Genomic DNA, 21,263 nt, shown 5'->3' on the forward strand with positions numbered 1-21,263 from the left:
TTTCCTGTGACATGAAGTGATTATGAGATATCATCTTTAGCTTTAACACATCTGATCTGGTGCACATGTGTTTAGAGTACAGTAACAGCTCCTTCAGTTGCAAACAGATGTGTGTTTGTGCGAAAGCCCGAATTTGCGTTCATACATGCCCCAAAAATCTTTGTTATTGCAAGCGATGCTACAAAGCAAAGCTCCGTTTATGGCACGCATTTACAATTTATCAAATAAATGGGATGCCTTCATGTGGCCTGTGCCTGCCTCTCAGGCAGAGCAGAGTAGTTTTCCACTGGAATAACAGCCGCTGAACAAGCAGCCCATTGTAGCTGTAGCCAGCATTGGGACCCCCAAGGTGCGAATTAATGATTGACCCCTGATGTAATCAGGATAAATAGCTCCCCGTAAAAAAAGAAAGAGATGGCCAGACGAACATAGAGAGAGAAAGAACAACACAAGGAGCCAGGAAGAGAAAGGCGCTATCTGGCCTGGTTGTTTTTTAAGAAGCCCACAGGGAGGTGAACCCAACATCTCTTTTTGGGTCTTTGGAGACGCAGAACTAACACAAAGCTTTTTAGAAATGGCTCTGTCATCAGTGGTTTAACTTTCTTATTTTCGTCATCTTCTTCCTGGCTCTCCTCATTATTTCACAGCCTAATTTCCTTGTTAATTTATTTATTTGAATAGAGAAAAAAGTCTCTCGTGTGCTGTATCTTAAAAAGAACTTGTAGGAAATAAACAATTTATGACAAAAATGTTAAAATCATAATGTCTATTTTTTACTTTTTTATGGGCCTCACTGAATGTGTTTTGTTGATTTAAATGAAAATCCACTTTTTTATTTTTATGCTTGTTAAAATGTTGTTGTTTGATGTCGCCGTCTACATAGTGTGTGTCTGTAGGTGTGTGTGCACAGAGGCCCTAAAAGCCATAGCATTTAATAGATTTTCCAAGCCTGTCTCTCTGCTTGTCAAAATTGCTCTCAATGGGTCAAGTGCCAGTGAGAGTCGGGGAATGAAGAGAGGGAGAGGGAGTGAAAGAAGTGTTTAACAGCCTGAGAACACTTGATTGTGTGGAGGGAACAGCAGATAGGGCTGAGTTATAAAACTTTAATTGATCTGCTTAAAGAGTTGAAGCTACTGCTGGCTCACTTGTTCCAGTGCTTAATTGCACGCCTGGTCTGAACCCCTATGAAACTGCAATCATTAAAAAATGGGTTCTTTTCCATTCAAAATCACTAAATGACGCAAAATTCAGTCATAAAATGTTGGCTTTTACTGCCTTAGCTTTATATGATAAGTTTCCCAAATCTACGCAGACACACTGCAAGTTTGCCAGACGCTAAGAAAACCATGTCACATGCCTGTAAGGTTTCACGTTTCACATTTGAAACTTACATGTCAGTTAACAGCTTTAACAGTTCACATCATGCAATAAACTCAAATATTTAACAAAGAAGAAAAAAAAATGCATTGCACAACTACTTTTCCCCAGTGATGTCACTGAGTGAGTTTTTCTTTTTGGATTTCTAGTTAGTTCATTCAGCCGTCCTCCAACTTTTTTCTCTTTGATGATGAACTCAAACAAAGATAAATATCTCAATTGATGTTTTATTATGTGCTTTTTTTTGTTTCTCTTATTCTAAACCTCAATAAATGGCTTGGGTCAAAACGTGCATTGCTATACAATAAACATTCGTGCACTAACAAGTACATTTTCATAGTGTCATGTTGCAGCTTCAGTCAACACTGGGGCAGCACCAGGGTTGGCAGCAGATGATATGAAGTCTAGCAGAGAGAAAGCTTGATTGGAACCACTCCTGCTGTAATTTTGGGCCTAGTTGGCCTGCTGATTGCCAATGCCTGTGTTTAGATAGTAAAACTCTAGTGGTACTTTGACTAAAGACACCAGAATCTGTCTAAAGAGCAAAAGAAGGGAAACCACATGGATATGCTCGAGCAAGCAAACAAATGTAAATAGATTTGGATTGGATATCAAATCTTTATAATTTTCTGGTACTAACAAAAATGCATGTTTAGTTTTGACTATATTGTGTATTACATCATCAACCTGGTATTCATACATTTTTAACAAGACTTTTTTTGTATTTCTGCTCATGTTCTGCACATTTAGTGTTTTTCCTTTTTAATTTACAAAGGTGATATTTTAAAAAACAAGTAATTTAACACAGTCTCATGTTGATTCAGTTTAAGAATGAAAACCAAGAAATAGTTTCAGCCCTCGCATTCACAGAAGGTAATGGGAAGGCACTAATGTGCCAGATGTCACATATCACTCACCTCAATGCATTTGCACACGCACACTTACAAACTTTCTCTGTCCACTGTAATTTCCTTAATAACACGCTGAGAAAAGTGGCTGGAACATAAAGCCTAAAGTTAAGTGCATCCTTGCACACATACAGCTCAACATCATTTTCCCTGGTATGATCTCTGGGTGCCCATACAGTCATTTCAATTCTTGGCTGTGAGGATAATAACGTGAGGTTATGAGACTGACCAAGTCAGTGATAGATAGAATCATTATTTGAAAGATGAGACTTGGCAGGACACAGTGACCATGGTGAAATGAAGAACTGTTCTCATCAAACACTTTGCCAACTTAATGCTTCTTCATTTTGCATGCATAGCTTTTCACTGCAACATCAGAGAAGTGCATTTTTTTCTGAAAGGCACATGACTTAAATGTATTTCTTTTATTTTACATTTGCTTGATGCACGGTTCAGTTTTCTGACAAGTCAATAATAGAATATTTTGACATGTCAAACGGATAGGTGTGTATTCTTTTTAGATACTTGTTAGATTAAAGGTTGATAATTTCTAAATAATTTTACTGAACAAAACTGAAATCGTCCACTACAAAATCCCATACAGGAAAAACCTTGAGTCTGCCTGTTTTCTTTTGTAGAGCAGCTCAAATACTCAACCCAGAGATCTAAGGAACAGTTATGTCTTACAGTTTGTTTTCTAAAATTTACACACAGAGGTTGTTCCCTAACAAAACGAGCCAACATCCTCGACAGTACTGATTGTTAATTTTGCCAATTTTTAAATTTATGGTTCTTTTTCTCCAAAATCAGTAGTTATATAAGTTATATTATCAAGTAGTATTTTGGTAGTTTGTTTATCTTTTGGAATATATTGTTTAATTTTACACAATGAATATGTCCAAGACTGGTTAAAAATTAATCGATCTGGTTAAATCTGGCACTTTTACATGATGAACTCAAGTAAACATGTTGAGTAATGTGCATTGCCACCTTTAAAACAAAACAAAACAAAAAAAACATACTTCAATCTATTTGGTATAAACTGACTGATTACCGAAAAGAAAGCTGCTGTCCCCTTCTGAAATGTTAAAATCTATCACCTGTATAATTATTATATCTCTGGTGTTTAACCAAGCATCTCGTGTTTTTTTTTCTAGATGACAGTGAGCCAGTGGACAGCATGTACGACACAGAAGCCAACCTCCCGGGTGTAGCAGGCAGCAGAGGTGGTCCTGACAGCCCAGAAGACGACGCAGAAGACGGCATCATCAACATGTCCCCTTTGCCCTCACCGACACCATCCCATCCAAACAACAACCACCACCACCACCTGCTGCACCCTCACCTCTACACATCTCACCATCTCCACAGTAGCAGCAGCAATGACCAGGACTTCACCACACCCAAGGAAGGCTCACCCTACGAGGCGCCCGTCTACATTCCTGATGACATTCCCATTCCCAATGAGCTGGAACTGCGGGAGTCCTCAGTGCCTGGTGCTGGCCTCGGCATTTGGGCTAAGACCCACATTTGTGCTGGCGAGAGGTTTGGTCTGCACAACGCAAAGCATCACGGGCCCACAGGCAAAGACAACTCCTTTGGATGGGAGGTAGGAGCCAGTCTGGATTTTTTTGTGGGTTTTTTTACATTTCAATTTACAATTATTGTGCGTCAGTTTTTTTTACATTTTGTGGCCCAAACACAGCGAGGCATGAAGTGAAGCGGCACTGAAGAAAGCGGCTGAATACATAATCGGCTCTTCATTCACATTTTCAGCCATCACTCTTCATGCTCACAAGCATATATCTTATCGTCATCCTATTTGCATCCCTTTTATGATTTGACCTCATCTTTGATCCCTGCATATGCACACACTTGCGCACACATGCATATTACATATATACACACCCACAGAGTACACTAATTCACATCAGCACAGCAATGTCAGATGGAAAAATCTGGCTGATTAGTGGAGGTATCAGCTTTTATGGGCGTTGGTCTGAAGCAAGCACACTCATTTGGTCACGCCATCTGATATGGAAATGGAAGAAGCGTGGCCCAATGCGGTGGCGGTATATTGAACTATTAATTTTCATTTCAACATGACATTAGAGGATATTGAAGTTGCTTCAGTAAGCTCATTAGGAAGGGGAAAAGGAACTCCTGGTCTCTGTCTCTCTCTGTCTCTGTCTCTCTTTCTCATGTGCTTAATCAGAGATGAAATATCCTGGCCTGCTTTTCATTTGACTGACTCCTTGACTTTTCAGTTTTAGGAGGTTGGTCATTCGCATGGTCTCATATTACAATTGTATGTAGTAAGGAACAGTAACTAGGATAGTTTAATCATTTGGACATAGTTGTAGACAGAGAATGATGCATTTGAATTAGACACTAAAACTTACCATGCACATGTATATTTGTTTGTCAAGAAAATATGTGCATTGGTTAAAGCAGTTTTGCCAAATAGGTTATTTATTTTTAGAACTTTAATAAAATACAGAATAAAATACCACAAATCGTAAATATAGACAGAAATGTGATAATACAATGACTCATAGTTTATGGTAATTTAAATATCAAAGTTTTTTTTTTTTTTTACCACTTCTACTACTTTAGGTCTGTGAAATCTTTAAACCTAAAAGGAAAGTGTTTTTGCTGCTAGGATTTATTAAATGGATGCCTGATATCAGTAGAATATTTTTAAACAAACATCCTACATCTCTCATGTTCACAAACATGAATAAAAAAATGAGGGTTCTTGTTATAGTTTCAGTTCAGTTTTATATAGTTTTTATCCCGCCAGCTGTAGAAGTATGAAGACAATTAAAGCACACAGGCACATGCTAAGTGGCAGCATGCCAGGTGCAACATTTTCTTTTTTAAAGTTCACTTTATGGCCAGCCTTTAGGGGTGAACGGGGCTTCTCTCCAAAACCTACACCCTGACCATAGCTTTAATGTTTTCTCTCAGTTTTCTCCCCCCTTTCCATTTCTCCCCAGACACCCAACTTATGCATATTCATCAGCTCAGCCTTAACTCTTTGGCTTGTGCAAAAAGTCCCCTCTCTGCCCCAAAGATCCATCTGCACAAGGGTCCAGACAAACACGCTTACACATTTCCCCACAGAGGGTAACATCTAGTTGAGTTTAATAGCCATACTGAAAATTTCATATTTTTTTTAAGATTTCACAAAAAATGCTGTGTTTTTGTTAGTTTCAGAATCATATGCAAATGAGCAAGTTACAATCCATCAGCCCCAACTCTGCCACTGATAATAGCCCCTTTGGGGGGCTTTAATGGCATTTCGGACTTACCGTTTTCTGATCAATGTGCATGTCGCTGTTGGGAGTTTGGTTTACCTTTCAGGTAATATCTTTGATATTTGTATTCTAGTCTCCTGATATTGGACAGTTAATCCATTCTTTCAGTCTTCTTTTTTTCTACTGAATTTTGAATAATCATTGAAGAACTGATTCTGTCTCAGAGTATATATATATTTGTTAAAATTTTCTGTCTGGGTTGGGGCTGGAAACCTTCAGAGGCTCTCCTCTCCCAGACTCTTATCACCGATAGTCATAACAGTCAGAATGCTGATAGTCATCAAAAGACTCCCTTAGGAGTCTCCTAAACCCTATTTTTCTCCCCTTTCACTATCAGCTCATCTACAGCATCTGTCTTAGACAAATAGACAGATGAGGGAAAGACAGAAGTAAAAAAAGAAGTAAAAAGTGAAAGCACAACATTTTCAACCACACTAGAAGATTAGGTAGAGCATAAAAGTGTTTGTGAAAAATATGTGTGTAATTCACCCTTTGCCAAAGTAGAGGGATGTGTTATGAGAGATAATAAATAAAGTCATCTGGGATCCCTGTGGTGTAAACATGATCTTATCTAACCAAGACCTCATACATGACAATTTAGCCAACCTTTAAACAGAATGAGTTGAACCAAGTGCTGAAATGAGCTATTTCATTGATGACTTTATTGCAACTGTGCTTCTATGTAATCCAAAACAGCTGTAATTTTTAATAATAATGCTTGACAAATACAGTTTTTGTCTAAAATTATATTCTTTTAAACAACTTTGTTACTTCTTTATGTTTGGTTGACTGGATTATTTATGATTATTTATGTCGACTTGACTTCTTATACATGTAGTCCTGTATTTCCAAAACACATAAAGATGCACTTAGTTAATTTCTTCTAATTGGATTTAATTAATGTAAGAAAAAGCACTTTCAGAACACTGTGTTTTTGTGTATTTTTCTTTTAACTTGTGATAACTTTTGTTGGTTTTCTTAGTGCCACTGTCTGCCAGTGAATCCAAAAAGCTCAACAATCACAGAGTGGATGTTTTAAGGCTTTCTGGATATCTAAATGGAAGTGGAGCTTGGTGAAGGAAAAAATGGTGAATAATAGAAAGAAAGTGTGAAAGAGTAGGAGTGACAGAGAGAGAAGGAGGAGAAAGGCAGAGAGGAAGTCGACTATTGTCTGTCCTGGGGCTTAGGGAACTGGCAGAGGTGTTAACTCAGGCTCATTTTAGCAAGACAGACAGCTCAATCTGAGAGCTGCTTTGCTGCAGGCCATGGCCATTCTCTTCTGTCTCAGACGCCCTCTCTGGGCTTGCACTGAGTCATCCATTTAAAAACCATTATGCCCCCCTTTAGCACAACATGATAGAACGCCAGGGCCCCCAGTCTACTCTGTGTATGTGCATCTTTGGGTGTGTGTGTAGAACTGCTAACCCCTCAGGATAGAGAGGCCCAAGCAAGCCAAGAGAGGCAAGGCCCGCAGAGAGTACCTAGTAGGGATCTTAGTGTCAAAGCGACTGCTGCTATTATCTGGCTGGTAGATTGGCTTGACTTGTCTATTGATAGAGGCATGTCACCATACAGTTGCTGGAAGTATTTGCACTTAACTGATTGACACTCAGTGGACTCACTCATCTGACCTCTCTTGGCTATTCACATGCCAAAGTTTGCTATTGGGGAACACATCTGTGTATCTCTGGTATATGTGAAAAAAGACAATCACATTTTTTTGCAAAACAAAGTCATCATTACTTACACAAGTAAAGATAAAAAAATGTGACTTTAATTTTAAAGAACAAAAAAAAAATCAAGTTTCCATGTTTTCCGAACCTTCAATAAGGCAACAAACAGCGTTGCCAAGCATTTTTTTAAAGCGATACTCACTGTATTTATTACTGCAGGGTGAACTCTAGGTGTATCTTTGCACTTCTGAATCATAGCTTTTGAAACTTCTCCTCTTGCTTTGTGTTTTTACTCTGTCTTTATCTTTTACCACCTTTAGTGCTTGTTTTTTATCTTACAAAGTTTTTCAATGAAGGTCACACATTAGTTACCGTAGCACTTTTTTACTAACTCTGGAAAGATGGAATCACTTTCTTTACAATTTTCAACAATGTATTGGATGCTAGAATAGAAATTTTGTAATTCCAGCATTTTCATTTTATACACATAATAAAATATCTTGTATATATCTTGATGTAGAACCTTTTAAACAAGGTCATCATAAATGCTTTCACACACAGCGACATATATCATAGTGTCCATGTCAGCCCTGCAGTCATGCCTGTGTGTTTGAGAAGTAGACCTTGGGATGACTTTGTTGCCAGGCAAACTTCTATCTCACTGTCCTTCATTCTTTGTCTGTTTACTTTCTGTGGGGTGATTTTCCATATCAGTATCATTCATCCAACGATGTGTGGAAAGAGGTGAAAAGAATGCTAGCTCTTCTGTTTGGCCAGATATTGACTTAGTGATAGGGTAAGATGTCTGGCAGGCACTTTCATGTCGCCAAGGTCCTACGTGACAGACACCCTTCTAGACATGGCAAGATGTAGCTCCCTCACTTCTCAACAACCACTAAATCTCTGCCTTGACAGCCCGCTTTTCACACAGATGTTGTATTTCTTTTGTTCACGTCCTAATCTCTGGCAAAAGTTTTCAAAGGTTTAGGAGAAGAAGTCCTTGGCGCACCCTGACACATATCTGTTCTGACCCACCTTTTGCATTCTAAAGTGTTTGCTCACCTTTTGTGTTTTGTCTTAGAGCAGCAGATGGCCAGTTTCTTATGCTGCAAGAAATCCCTACAAGATATGCAAAGATCAGCTTAAAACTCGGGATTTGTTAGCCTTTCACAAAAAGGTGTTCTTTACCTTGATGTTTGACTCTTATGATGGCTACTACTGACTAAATGATCGAGCAGAAGTTGTCTAGAGAAGTCAGAAGATAGTGACATGAAGTACAAGAATTGGATAGGAGAAAAAAAGGGCGTGCGATAACAAAAGAGAGTTGTTTCCTGCTTGATTTGACTAATGTGTTTAATGGTCTCTCAGTAGCTGTCATTTTTGAACATTTTTAAACATAAATATGACTGTAGATCAGTTTAATCGTATATCTGAAAACACTTTTTTGTGTGCTCAAGTCTTCATAATACCTAAAACCGTTTTAGTTCATTTAAACCTGTACCAAGTAGACATGTATAGCATGAGTGGAGCATTTCATGTAAATGCAGTCATTATCATGTCTTTTAGTAATCAAATCAAGACCAGGTTCTGTACTTAGACATGAGCTAAGAGCACTTCTTCTGAAAGCCAATTAGTAGGCAAAACAGCAGGTGTTTTTACTTTTACCTCTTCACTTTGACTTTAGTTGAAAAGAAGAGAATTCTTCTTTACTTAAAGGTCAATTCACACATATTTCAAGCGCATATAAAAAGATGTTCTGCAGACACAGATATTACTGGGATATAACACAAATTGGACATTCAGAATTTTTTAAGCATTATTACTAATTTGAAGAATGAAACAATAAAAAAGTTGACTTTTATAAAAAGAAAAGAAAAACAAAATTATTTTTCTCTTTTACTTGTATAAAACATTTTAAAGTGCTTTCTAAAACTAAAAGTTCTAACTGTAGTTTATTGTATTTTTAACAAACTTTATGTATTACTACATACAAAGAACACAGCATATTATACACTTTGTCTTTAGTTTTTGTGAATAATAATGTATTGTCTTTGATTAAACATATTTTAAAATATCCAGACTACAAGATTGTAAAATTTTCTGTTTTGTGCTTTTAATCTCTAAATGCAGGTTATACAATTCATTCACTAGCATACAGAGTTACTTTGGGATATGTGCTTAGTTCCAGATGGTAATGAAAGGGACATCAAACCTGTGGTTTCTAATAGCAGTATTGACCAACAATATGTGGCTTTTTGTCATCATTATTTCACTTTGACAGAAACCTCAAGTTTACACACAGAAGAAAAACACCAGAGAGAGTTTAACACCACAAATCCCGGGTCTGGGTGCTGTAATATCTTCCATTCACGTTCATTTTATGTAGGTTTTAAACATGCCATTAGTCAATTTAATCCAATTTTTTCCAGCTTTCGGAGCACTCCAGTGGAACAGATTCCATCTAATATTAAACATATGGTCACCGTTGCCCCTGGTAGCACAGCAGCAGTGCTACGCTTTTTTATTAACCTTAAAGACAAGCCTCCTGTGTCCCAGAGCAAACCATTGTCAATTATCTCCAATGAACATTGTAATTGATAACGAGTAAGCAGGGCAGCAAATTAAATGTCAGGTTTGATTAGAAGTCTGATGCCTTATCATTTGTTCATAACTCGTTACCAACATCTGTTAATTAGTTAATAAATTATCCCACAGTGCAGATGAAAGGTGCAGCCTTTAGAGGAAGCGCATGGGCCAAAGTCATCCGTCTTTGAAGGGAGTAGAACTCGACAAATATTGTCCCTGGGATTTGGGCTGTTATTGCTTGGTCACTGGTTTAAGACCTCAGCCACTCTCGCCAAGCGTTCTCAATGGAACCTCTTGTTTCCCTGAGCAGCACCCCCACAATCTCCTCACGCATCTCCACCACAATGCTATCCTTTATTACATGAGGTTTCCCTTCGCAGACATGCTTTAAACATTAATTTAAAACCCCTCACATTGGCCCATCAGTCCTCTGTGGCGAATCACAGGTAACTCGTGTCCAATCCTCCTCTCTTGGACTGTGTATTTAGGGAAACCCCATCGTTCATCATCACACTGATGAATAGTTCCATCAGTTTGTGCCTCAAGGCAGCAGCAGACAATGACAGTGCTCTTCGCCACAGTGGAAGATAATTTGTCAAATTCTGTTTATGCTGGTTCTCAAAGTTATGCTCTTTAATATCCTTCTGACCAAATCTTTGTGTCTGGAAAGCTCAACATGCAAATGCTTATTACAGTTTAATCTTTTTTTTTCCTACATTTCCACTCATTTTCCCCTTTTCTCATTTAAACCTCAATCCCTTGTGCTGCTTAACATTTCTTTGACTCAAACAGGAGGTGGTGACCTATTAATCAGGTTCCTGTGGCTGTTGTGATTGCCTTTTTCCATAATCAGATACACAACATAGTCCAAAAGCTTTAGCTGCAGAAATACTTATTTTCTTTAATTTGCTGTAGATCTTATATCACACTGTAGGCCTCAGTGCATACGGAGGAAAATGAGGTGCATGGCTGTGCCTTTTAATTACATTTTATTAGGTGTGAAGACTTTCACTTTGGCACAGTGAGTGGCTTTGTCAGAGTCATATGAGAGAGTATAAAGAGCCTTCTAATAGGCTGAAGGAGAGGGAGGACACTTACCGATAAAGTTTTGTAAGAAAATATAAACTCAGTAATTAAAATATTACAATATGTATTGAAATAAACAGATTTCAGATTTATTATGAAAATATTCAGACATATAATCACAGCATATACCTTAACAAGAGACACAGGCAAGCAGGAAAGTCTTCTCCCATGTTTTTCTTTCCTCAACCAGTCATTTAGAATAACAAGGTAGAGTGAGAGGCCAAGCATGATGACGACATTAGATCTAAAAACAGTGTTGAATTGTTGAAGTGTCAGACACACCGGGACGTCTTTACTTTGGAAAGGCTCTGGAATCGCTTGAGTGATTTTCACTCATTTTCCCCACCACTGTCACTGAAAGCAAGACCTGGGATCTTGTCTGCATGGGACAACAAAAAGGTTTGGACACAGTCAAGATTTGTAGAGGAGCTAAGGCCTGTGCATGCTTGTGTGTGCATGTCACATGCACATACGCACACAGACACATACGTCCACAACTCTATTATATGGCACTGGTCCACATAATTTTAAACTAGATGCCAAAATCCTCTAAAACAACAAAAATAAATAATTAAAATAAAATAAATCAAAATTTTTCTTCTCAACGGGCAAAAATTAAATTAGTTTAGCATCCTAGAAAGAAAGGGAGGTCAAGGAGCCAAGCTTGGTCAGAGAAAATCTTCTTAATGGTCTCAGCAGTGAAAGGTAAGCCACTCAGTCATTCTGTCCTCAGTGCATGTCATATGATTCTGCTCTGTGCCACTCATTCCACAGAGGAGGTGCTCTGATGTTGGTGAAGCTGGTACACAGTGGTACCCAGCATGCCACCAAGTGAAAAAAAAAGAAACTGAAAAGTGTTGTGTTTCTATGACATTGTTGCCCAAGAGCCATGTGATACAGAATAAAAACGTTGCCACATTTAAGGAGTGACTGATTGTTTTGTAAGTGAAAGGAGAAATGTGTCTGACCTTCACATACAGTAAGTTTTAAAATGATAGAGAAGTTACTTGTCATTACATGAAAATCTGTTGATTTTTATCCAACTTCTGTATTAATGTTATTTAAACTGTTAAACATTAAACAAAACTCAAGAAGTCAAGTTCATATATAACGCTTCACACAATCCCTTTTTTGCAGTGACTTTATAGAACCTGTGCTTTTCTGTTAACAATGTCCGCTTGTTTCTGCTGGCCAAGAGCTCACAATGATGGAAAGTGCTTTTAAATATTTTGTACAGAAGGCACAAAAAGAAGGAGATATTCTATTCTTGGAAAAAAACTTCTAAGTGTGCTGTATAAGAGCACATAAGTCAACACACAAAGCACTTGCACAGTTTTTTAGATGCCCTTTGAGAATCTGTTCTCTGTGAGAATCGATTCTCTTTACCCCAGTCCTGTAGAATGGGTATGGGCAAAAGAATGGATGTGTTATTTATTCTGTTTTACAACCACTTTTTTTGTTTGTTTGTTTATGTCTTTTATTTTTAATAAAGTGATGTTACAAGACCACGTAAAGGTTGAAAAGCCAACAACAATAACAAAACAAAACAAAAAAACTCGAAATTTAGGTGAGTGAGGGAATATTCCTGGAAAAATAAAAAATCTGAAATTATAAAATAAAGAGAGAAATAGAAAGATAATCAAAATGTATTTAACGGTTGTTCATTTATTATTATTATTATTATTATTATTATTATTATTATTATTATTATTATTATTATTATTATTATTATTATTGACAATAATATAATAATAATATTTTAGAAAATTGGGATTTCCTTGACAATATACATCAACTCCCTAAACACTGTATTTATTTATTTATTTGGCCTTCAATTGTCCTAAAATGCTGTCACACTTTCACCTTTTAACTGACTTTCATCTACAGGCAATGTCCTGTCAAGTGAGCTTTATGTGCTTCCATTACAAAATACACAACATGAGCTTTACTTATACCAAGATCACACACTCAAATCTGTTCTTTTGTGAGTCATTGATTTTTCAACCCCCTCTCTCAACCTTTTGTGGCCTCTTCCTCATTTTTTTTTTTTTTTTTACTCTCCAGCCTTTCTTTTTGCTCCATCCACCTCTTTTCCTGGCCTCCGGGGTCCCAGTGCTTCTAATTTGGCCTTATCAGTGAAGTAATTTAGCTGCCACAGCTTGGGTTTCTGTCGCGCGGCGAGTGGCCCCATTGTCCAGCCCTGCTGTTGCTGAGATAAACCCTTAGATTGAACAAAGTCCGCACTGACCTTTACAAACTCCCAAATCTCACTGTGTACACCCCTCCAACCAAGATTCTCTCTACCTCGAGCTCTTTTCTTTGGGTGGCGGCGCTTGGGGCCCGTCAATGTAAGGAAGAAGAAGATTGACTGTGTGTGCATGTGAAAATGTGTGAAAGACAGAGAGTGTGTGGGGTCAGGGTGGATTGAGTGAGCGTAAGATGGACAAGAGAGCGGGATTAAGATGGCTGACTGAGCCTGTCTATATTTCCAATGGCACTTTGCTCTAAGAGGGAGGCAGAGAGGGGAAAAGTGCACAGCAAACAAAGCATTCAAGTGCACATTTTTCTGTCTCCTTCAGACTCACAGAGGATGCTTGTGGAAGCCACATTTGTTGTTCATCCTACCTTGTAATGTTAAGAAGAAATATAATGTATTGATTCAAAAGTACACTTGTGTCTTTCCTTGTACCTGCCAGTGATGTCCCTGAAACACCTCATGTGGACAGCCTTGACAAGTGAAGCACTGCATCTTGCGTCTTTGTCATTTATCATGTCCTCCATTTCTGGGCAAGAGGCCCAAGAGGAGTCTTTTGGGATTTTTGCTTTGACCCACAGTAAAATGACTGGAGCAGAACGGTTGAAGCCAAGTGGCTTGGGGGTTGGGTCAGTTCCATAGCAGAAAGGTTTGGGGCACAATGCAGCAAAAGTACTCCACATTGTGAACCACTGTCATCCTTGAGAAGCCACTCGACTTACTCTTCACATCACAAATCCTCTCTGCTCTCTATTCCAGCTGTCTGTCAGTCAGGCAAGGAGCCTCATCAAAAGGTCTTGAAACTTGGGACTGTGACAAAGTGTAGAGGGAGGCAGTGCCGTGCAGGAGAGTGGAGAAAGGAAGTGGTGTTTGTGTGGTTACTGTGTTGGTGAGGGTTTGCTGTGGGAAGCAACAGGGCCATAAGTGCAGGTGTAGGGTTTAGTGTTAGTGTCAAAGGATTGGAGACAAGCTGTACCTTTTTCTCACTCGATCCATTGGTCAAAGGTGGCCCATCTTACTCTCTGTCCCTCCACCCATGTCACTTCCTTTCCACCTCCCCCCACCCACTGCCACCTGCCTGCAAGCCACCACCAGTGTTCCCAGGGAGATGAGCGCTACGGAGAAGAAGGCCCACAAGGGATTAACTTTTCACATGGCTGGGAGTCCTCGTCTCAAAAGACCTGACAACCCCACACGGCTTGATTAAAAAAGCAAAGAAGAGAGGAGGAAAGGGGGGGCAGAAGGGTATAGTAGGAGGAGAAGAGGGGGAATTCTTCACATGATGGCCCTGAGAGAGGGATTTTGGATATTGGGTGTCTTTTTTTTTTTTTTTTTTTTCCCAAAGCCCTCATGTCCTGGTTGAGAATGAGCAAATTGTTCATCTGTTCTCTCACCAGTCTCTGTGTTGCCCAGTTTGAAGATATGGGTGGGCACCAGCACAGACTGTACGACTCATAAAAAAACCACTTTTTTTTTAATTGTCAGATTTGTGGTTTGTCTTTTTTTTATTGATCATTATAAAACAGTAAAAAGTCTTAATTTTGTCCTACGTTTTAGTTGACTTCAATGTACAACTGATTTATTTATAATTAATACATTATCAAAAGCTCTCAGTTATTCTGTGTATTTTAGCATTGCATTACAGTCAAGGAAGACATTGGCAGAGAAAGTCGGCGAACCGTTGCCGGCTTAAAGTTCTAGTGTTCAAGTGGCAAGGCGCCCTATTTCCCCTCACTCTATCCCAGATAAATTGGGCATCTCAGGTTTGTCTGTGAGAAAGAGAGGACAACAATCAAAACAAATGTTCCCACTGAAGTGAAGATGGGAGTGGGGTTGGCTTTCCTCTCTGGCTAACGGATCAGCAACTCAACCTAGCGGGACAGCAGGCCACTTAATACCTCCCATCTTGTCCAGGTAACAGAGTGGCCCGACAGGGAGGTCAGAGAAGGTAGCAGCATATTATTTTTCAGATCACCACTCACCTTCTGGCTTCCTCCGCATGGCTCACTTACCCTCTTCTCATCTCTACAGCTTCAAGACACTCATCCTTTCCTCCCAACTCTCTAAAAGGTGATACAAACATTCATTGAGAAAGTTTAAATAAATTTTAACCTAGTTTCATTCCAAAGCTGCTCTACGATGGGTCAAATTTTGTTGTTTGCAGTTTTAAGATCTCAATTTTTACTATTTATTCTTGTTATTTCAAACACACATTTGATTCAGGTATTTATATTCAAACTTCAACTTTTTGAGTTTTCTTTAAGCTCTTTGGATTACAAGTTGTGAAATATCTTCAGGTGTACTAAAAAACAAACAAAACATGGAGAAATGTATACATCAGCACAGACGTCTACATTTAAAGAAATGTGTAGCAACATTTTGGGGTTGGCAGTTGTAGATCAAACAAAAAGAAACAATTCAAGCATCTTGCTCAGATAGTCATTTTAGAGGTGTTATTTAAAAGAAAAATAATTATTAGCAGTAGTGCAAAGAATGAGAAACTGCACATTGAAGGGGTGACTAGCACAGTGAATTAACCCTTATATTAGACCAGATTTGTCATTAATCATGTTTTTTTACAAGCTGTATGTCCCCAGGACTCCAAGGAAAATCTGGTTCTTGTGTCCTGACCTTGCTCTTGCACCCAAGGGAATGCAAGAATGAAGTTCTCTCCTTTAGGATGTGATGGGCCTTCTTCTTGGTCTGCTGGGAAAAAAAAAAACAAAAAACGAAGAACTTGCAGAATGATGAGTAAAGGTTTTACAATATTGTAAGAATTCACAAGTGATTTGTGTTTTTTACTTTGAAAAGCATCAGTCGACATACAGAACGAACAGGAAGTGTGTGCAACATTCTCCAGCTTCCTCCCACAACTCAAAGACATGCATGTTGAGTTAATAGGTGACTCCGGTTGGCGTGGGTGGGAATGGTTTTCTGTGTCAATGCAATTGACTGGCGACCTGTCCAGGGTGTACCCCGCCTCTCGCTCATTGTCCACGGGGATAAGCACCAGATATGATGCACTGATTCATATTCTTATGACCCTCGCACTAAATCAGTATCCAATCAGTTTTTCTTTGTCTGAGCACTCCTTCTCCGCAGCATGGCTGTCATTAAGTGACTCATTTATGGCATCACAGGTAGGCCCACATCATAGCCTGCTGGTGGCTTTTAATGGGGAATGGAAATCTTTCTACTGCACTGCAAGAAGAAGTAGCTGAGGCTATGCGACCCCTATAGTTTGGCACCACATTAGTGCCAAAAGACTCAGCAGTGAGTCTTTAACCTGAAGACGACAGGGCCATGATTATGTTCTCTGCAGGGTAGACTTGGCCTAAAGACACTCAGCCCTGCACACAAAGGGACTTGCGTACAATGACTTACATAGACACCAGTATAATTATCAACATATCCTATATTAGATGGTTTTTAAATTTTAGTACAGATTATGATCCTGTCCACAATAAATCACATGATTCTATAACAGTAAGTACTGGTTTTATGAACGTTAGATTCTTTTATAATGAAGCTCTGCTTTTAGTTTCTGAGCTGTGAATACTAATTACCTTTGTTTACTCAAAGCAAAATAAGGCAGATTCAGAATTTGATTGTTTTTAGTGTTCATCTGTCTAAATGGAACAATGGTAAAGTTTTTTTTCCTCTTTCTTTTTTACCATTAATGAACAGTTTTTATACGAATGTGCTGATCATATCAGTCAGCCATGACATTATGATCAGGAATGATTAGGGCCTTAAAACTAGGTTTAATGGTCACCACTGCTCCATTTCATTCCCCAAAGTTGCTCTAGTTCTGTCAAGTCTCATCCTCATAGCGCTTATTCACTGTTTCTTTTCAGCAGAAAACAGAAGAACTTTTTCACTTTGGACCTGGCGTTTCTGATTTTGATGTTCTACCTCTGGCTTTGTTTACATTTGTAGATTATTTTACTGACTTAGTATCCATTGCTTGCTGAGACACTCTGAAGTGTACTCATTAATGTTTGAATGTAAAAAAAACAACCCATAATTGTTGGGAACAAAACACAATTCCACTGATTTTACTCAGTCATTACAAATTATGTGGCAGACTTTTGGTAATGAACGATGGGCATTTAATGTTTTTTTTTTTTTATCATAGATGATACACATGTACAAAAAAAATCAAATCAAAAACATTGAAAAACTCCAAATTGTTTACAGCTAATATGGCTTTAAGACATCAGCATGTTGCAAATAAAAATTTGCCTGTTTGGCTAAGTCTGGCAGTTTGTATACATGTGGTGCCTGTAACATCGCTACCCCTTCAATATAATGATTGTATCAAGTCTCTATCTACATACTAACGTCTTCTCATTCTATCTCATTTGAACTCCCAAATATGCTGAGGTTCCAGTTATATTCCCTTATCAAGCTTTCTATCTCACTTCACTTGCTTCAGTTTAACAGCCACTAGACACAGAATTAATTGCTGGAAAATTATCTCAGACATATATTCTCTTACACACATATGCACTAATACACGCATACTTTCTCAAAACTGTGTGTGGTCCCACCATCTCAGTCCACACTATGTTTTCTAACGCTTCATCAAATCCCATGATCAGGGTCTTGGACTTAAGACTAATCTTTTGAATTCCTCACTGTCTCAGACCTTTTTGTCTCATCAGAAGTTACTTTCACACTTTTTGACACTTTCGCCTCTTTGGTTTTCTTTGTAACATTTTACCTCTGTGTGACAACAGGGGTTTGGTTGTTTTCTTTCACATCTTCCTCTCTCTTTCTATTTTCTTGCCTCCTCTCATATTCCCCCTTTGCATAATTCAAATCAGAATTCCCATGTGAGTACCTTGCTCTTGACCTAGCTTAGAAAGCTCCTGATTGCTTTAATAGCAGTCCTTGGACCTGGAAGGTGGGTGTCTTTAAGGAACTCTAGTGAAAATGGTGTGTGTGCAAAGTGTACTACCAAGGGGTGGTTGATTAGAACTGACCTCAAGAGTGTCAGGAGAAAAAGAAGTGCAAAAATGCAAAGTGAGCGTGTGTGCTTGCATAATTGGGGCAGAGAGGAGTGCAGCAAGGTCAAATAGAACAAATGGTCAGTAGAGAGAACTCTATAAGTCTATAAAAACACACAAAAAGAGTCATCACATTTATATGCATGTTTAATGAGCAATGGTCAATTTGAGGTTAGAGAACAAAAAGGAAAATATGCACTTGGAGCTAAGGCCCAAAGTTAGTTTATAGTGACCTCAACAAATGGAAATAAATTAAGTGTGTAAAGTAGCATTACTTCAAACAGACTTTTTTTGTTTTTTTTGTTCGCTTGTTTGTTTGCTTTTTTACTTTTTACAAAAAAAGTTATAAAATACTATCTGATATGCCTGAGAGTATAACAGCAAGTTGACATGTTCTGCAAGAGGTACAAATATGCAAAAGGCTAAGTCTCTCAACAGCTGGATTGCCCTAGCATTAGCCACAGTCAGGAGCCCCTAAGTGAGCCAAGCTACAGCTGGGGTGAGGTCTGTCAAACCCAAAGATTAAGTTTGAATTAGGCTCACTATTCAAAGCTACTGAAAAGAGTTCCTGAGCCTCCTATTCTCTGCCAGCAAATTGGGAGGAAATCTGGCTATTGTGCAGAGTTTTGAAGAGGCTGGTGGTGAGGAGAGGGATTCACACTGTGCTTACCTATAAATGAGAGTGGAGACAAAGAGTCCTGGGACATCCAGGAGAGGCTTTGAAACCCTCTTGGCTAGAGATGAAGTAGTTCTGATGTGGACAACAGCAGTCAACAGTGTTCGGATAGATGCCAGTGTTCCAAGATAGATACTAAAAAGAACAAGGTTTAACTTGACTTGTCAATAACGGAAATTATATAAACCAGTAAAGTCAGATTATTATTTTCTCCAGTTAACCATTATTACAGCAGTAGCAACAAACAACAATGTTGTTTATGTCAGAAATTCACACTGTTGACTTTAAAAGCACTACATATGAAGCTGAGCTTATTTAGCTCCATGATGAAGCTAAATTTAAATCACTTTTCTAATGGTGAAGATGATGATAGATAGACACAGATTGGTGTGTACTGATAACTCTGATAACCTCTTATATGGAGTCTTGTGTATGAAAGAAGAGAAACTAAAAAGCAAACTAAAAATTCAGTTTTTCACCACACAAACATACATACATTTGCAATGTTGCTCAGCTGCTACCCTCTCTCCGATCAACACTGCAGCCTGGGGCTCTTCCGGAATCCCTCGCCCCAACAACAGTCCAATGCCCCTCCCCTGTGTGGACTACCATACCAAATGCCACCCCTCTCTTCTTAATTTTGCTCCTTTCTCTGTGTGTGCCGCTCTTTCTCATTAATCAATGTCAGGCTGCCCAACAACAACGCTAGCATTCTTTTTCTGCCTGCCTCCTTCAGTTTCTTGTATATGTCATTGTGAACCTCCCCCTCCAACTTAATGGTGACCATCAACCTTTCACATGGCTGCAGAGTTGAAACCCAGACCGATTTTGCCTAAAAAAAAAAAAAGTTATTCGGCAACAGGAAGAAAATTCTTCTTTTTCTCCACATTTTTGTCAAACTAGGGCATAAAAATAATGCCATGTCCAGTTGCATATATCTTTGGAGATAAGATGGATGGAGCCATCATGGGTGGTGTCATGTTGAGGTGAGGTTGATGGTAGCCATACTCACATGCATGCTAACACAATAATCACTTGAATAAAAGACTCATACCTAAAGAGACCTTGAAATCAACACCAGGATTATGTGTGAATGTATCTATTTGGGCCATTGTCATTATATCTGTTGCCCATCTCCCATTTTGATCAGAAAACAAGTAAAGCCAATCACAGATACTCCTATTACTGATACCCTTTTGAACTACCTAATTATCCATGTTTACTTTGAGAAATTAGATGCTTCTCACATGAGCTTATTGGCAAACTTTTTACAAAAAAGCAGAAAACCACTGAATCAGCAGTAATTTGTATGCTTACAAGTCATTTATGTCTTTGTATTCTCTGTTGTTGTGCATCTTTATGTATTTATTTTACTAATGAAGAGTACACAACTTTCCAGATGCCTAGTAAATGGAGAAAACATTCAGTTAGGAAAGCAGGCAAGACAAGGCTCAAGTGACTTTTACAGAGTGGCTAGTTACCTAAAGGGTGAAAATGAGAGAACATAAGAAAGTCAACATGATGGAGACTTGCTCATACAGCTTGTTCACTCATTATTTTTATATTTCCCACTGAAATTCATTACAACTCTCTTCTTCATATCTCTAGCTCATACTGATCAGATTTCAGGATCACATGTTTATTCTCTCTTCATGAGCACAAACACATTTAAACAAATGACACAAATGTAGTCCTACAGAAGTCCAGTCATTTACCTTCTCAACCCAAAGCCAGTCTTTTCTTCTCTGTCAGTGATTGCTCCAACTTTAACCTGTCAACCTTACCTGCAGACCATGTCATAATCACATTTATACAAACAGACACACTCACTGTTACTTCCTCTGAGACCCTTTACCTCCAGGCTGCAAGTGTTGGAGTGTAAAAAAAATGAATGGATAGATGGATCGGTAAAAGGGCACAGAAAGAGGTAGAGAACAAGGAGTGCAGAACAGACACTGAGCAGTAAATTACTTTGCCAATCAATCTTCCCCCTAGGTACCCATGATGAAAGCTGTCCAAACTTTCCCCAAGAACTAAGTAACCCTACTACAATTTGTCAGTGGAGAGCTAGGAAAAAGGATTGACAAACAAGTGGCAAGATTAAATGTTGCTGGAAGGAGAATGCAAAGGAGAATAAAAGACAAATCCAGAGGTCAAAGTCAAGAGAAAATGTGTTGCATGTGTGGAGGAAGTTGAGTTGCAGAATTTGTGTTGAAGAAACACAAGAGATGTGCAGTGGGCATGGAAAGAGGTATTCAGACAGTGAACACAGTCGTTAAGGAAGATTTGCACTGAGGAATGCATCCTATTCTCAGTTTGGGTTCAGTAGTTTCTGACACACACCCATACATGCACCCCCCCCCCCACACAC

General features: G+C 38.7%; 1 protein-coding gene across 8 annotated transcripts in view; it reads left to right on the forward strand.

Annotated features, from left to right (window-relative positions):
• Window positions 1-21,263, forward strand: part of prdm16 (PR domain containing 16) — a 163,201-nt gene that overhangs the window by 55,186 nt on the left and 86,752 nt on the right. For all 8 annotated transcript variants that reach the window (XM_017417798.3, XM_017417799.3, XM_017417803.3 and 5 more), the window contains exon 2: window positions 3,443-3,894. In XM_017417798.3, the coding sequence (XP_017273287.1) occupies window positions 3,443-3,894 (452 nt within the window). The remainder of the gene's footprint in view (window positions 1-3,442; window positions 3,895-21,263) is intronic.

The sequence above is a fragment of the Kryptolebias marmoratus genome, linkage group LG8 (assembly GCF_001649575.2).
Source record: "Kryptolebias marmoratus isolate JLee-2015 linkage group LG8, ASM164957v2, whole genome shotgun sequence".
Taxonomy (NCBI): domain Eukaryota; kingdom Metazoa; phylum Chordata; class Actinopteri; order Cyprinodontiformes; family Rivulidae; genus Kryptolebias; species Kryptolebias marmoratus.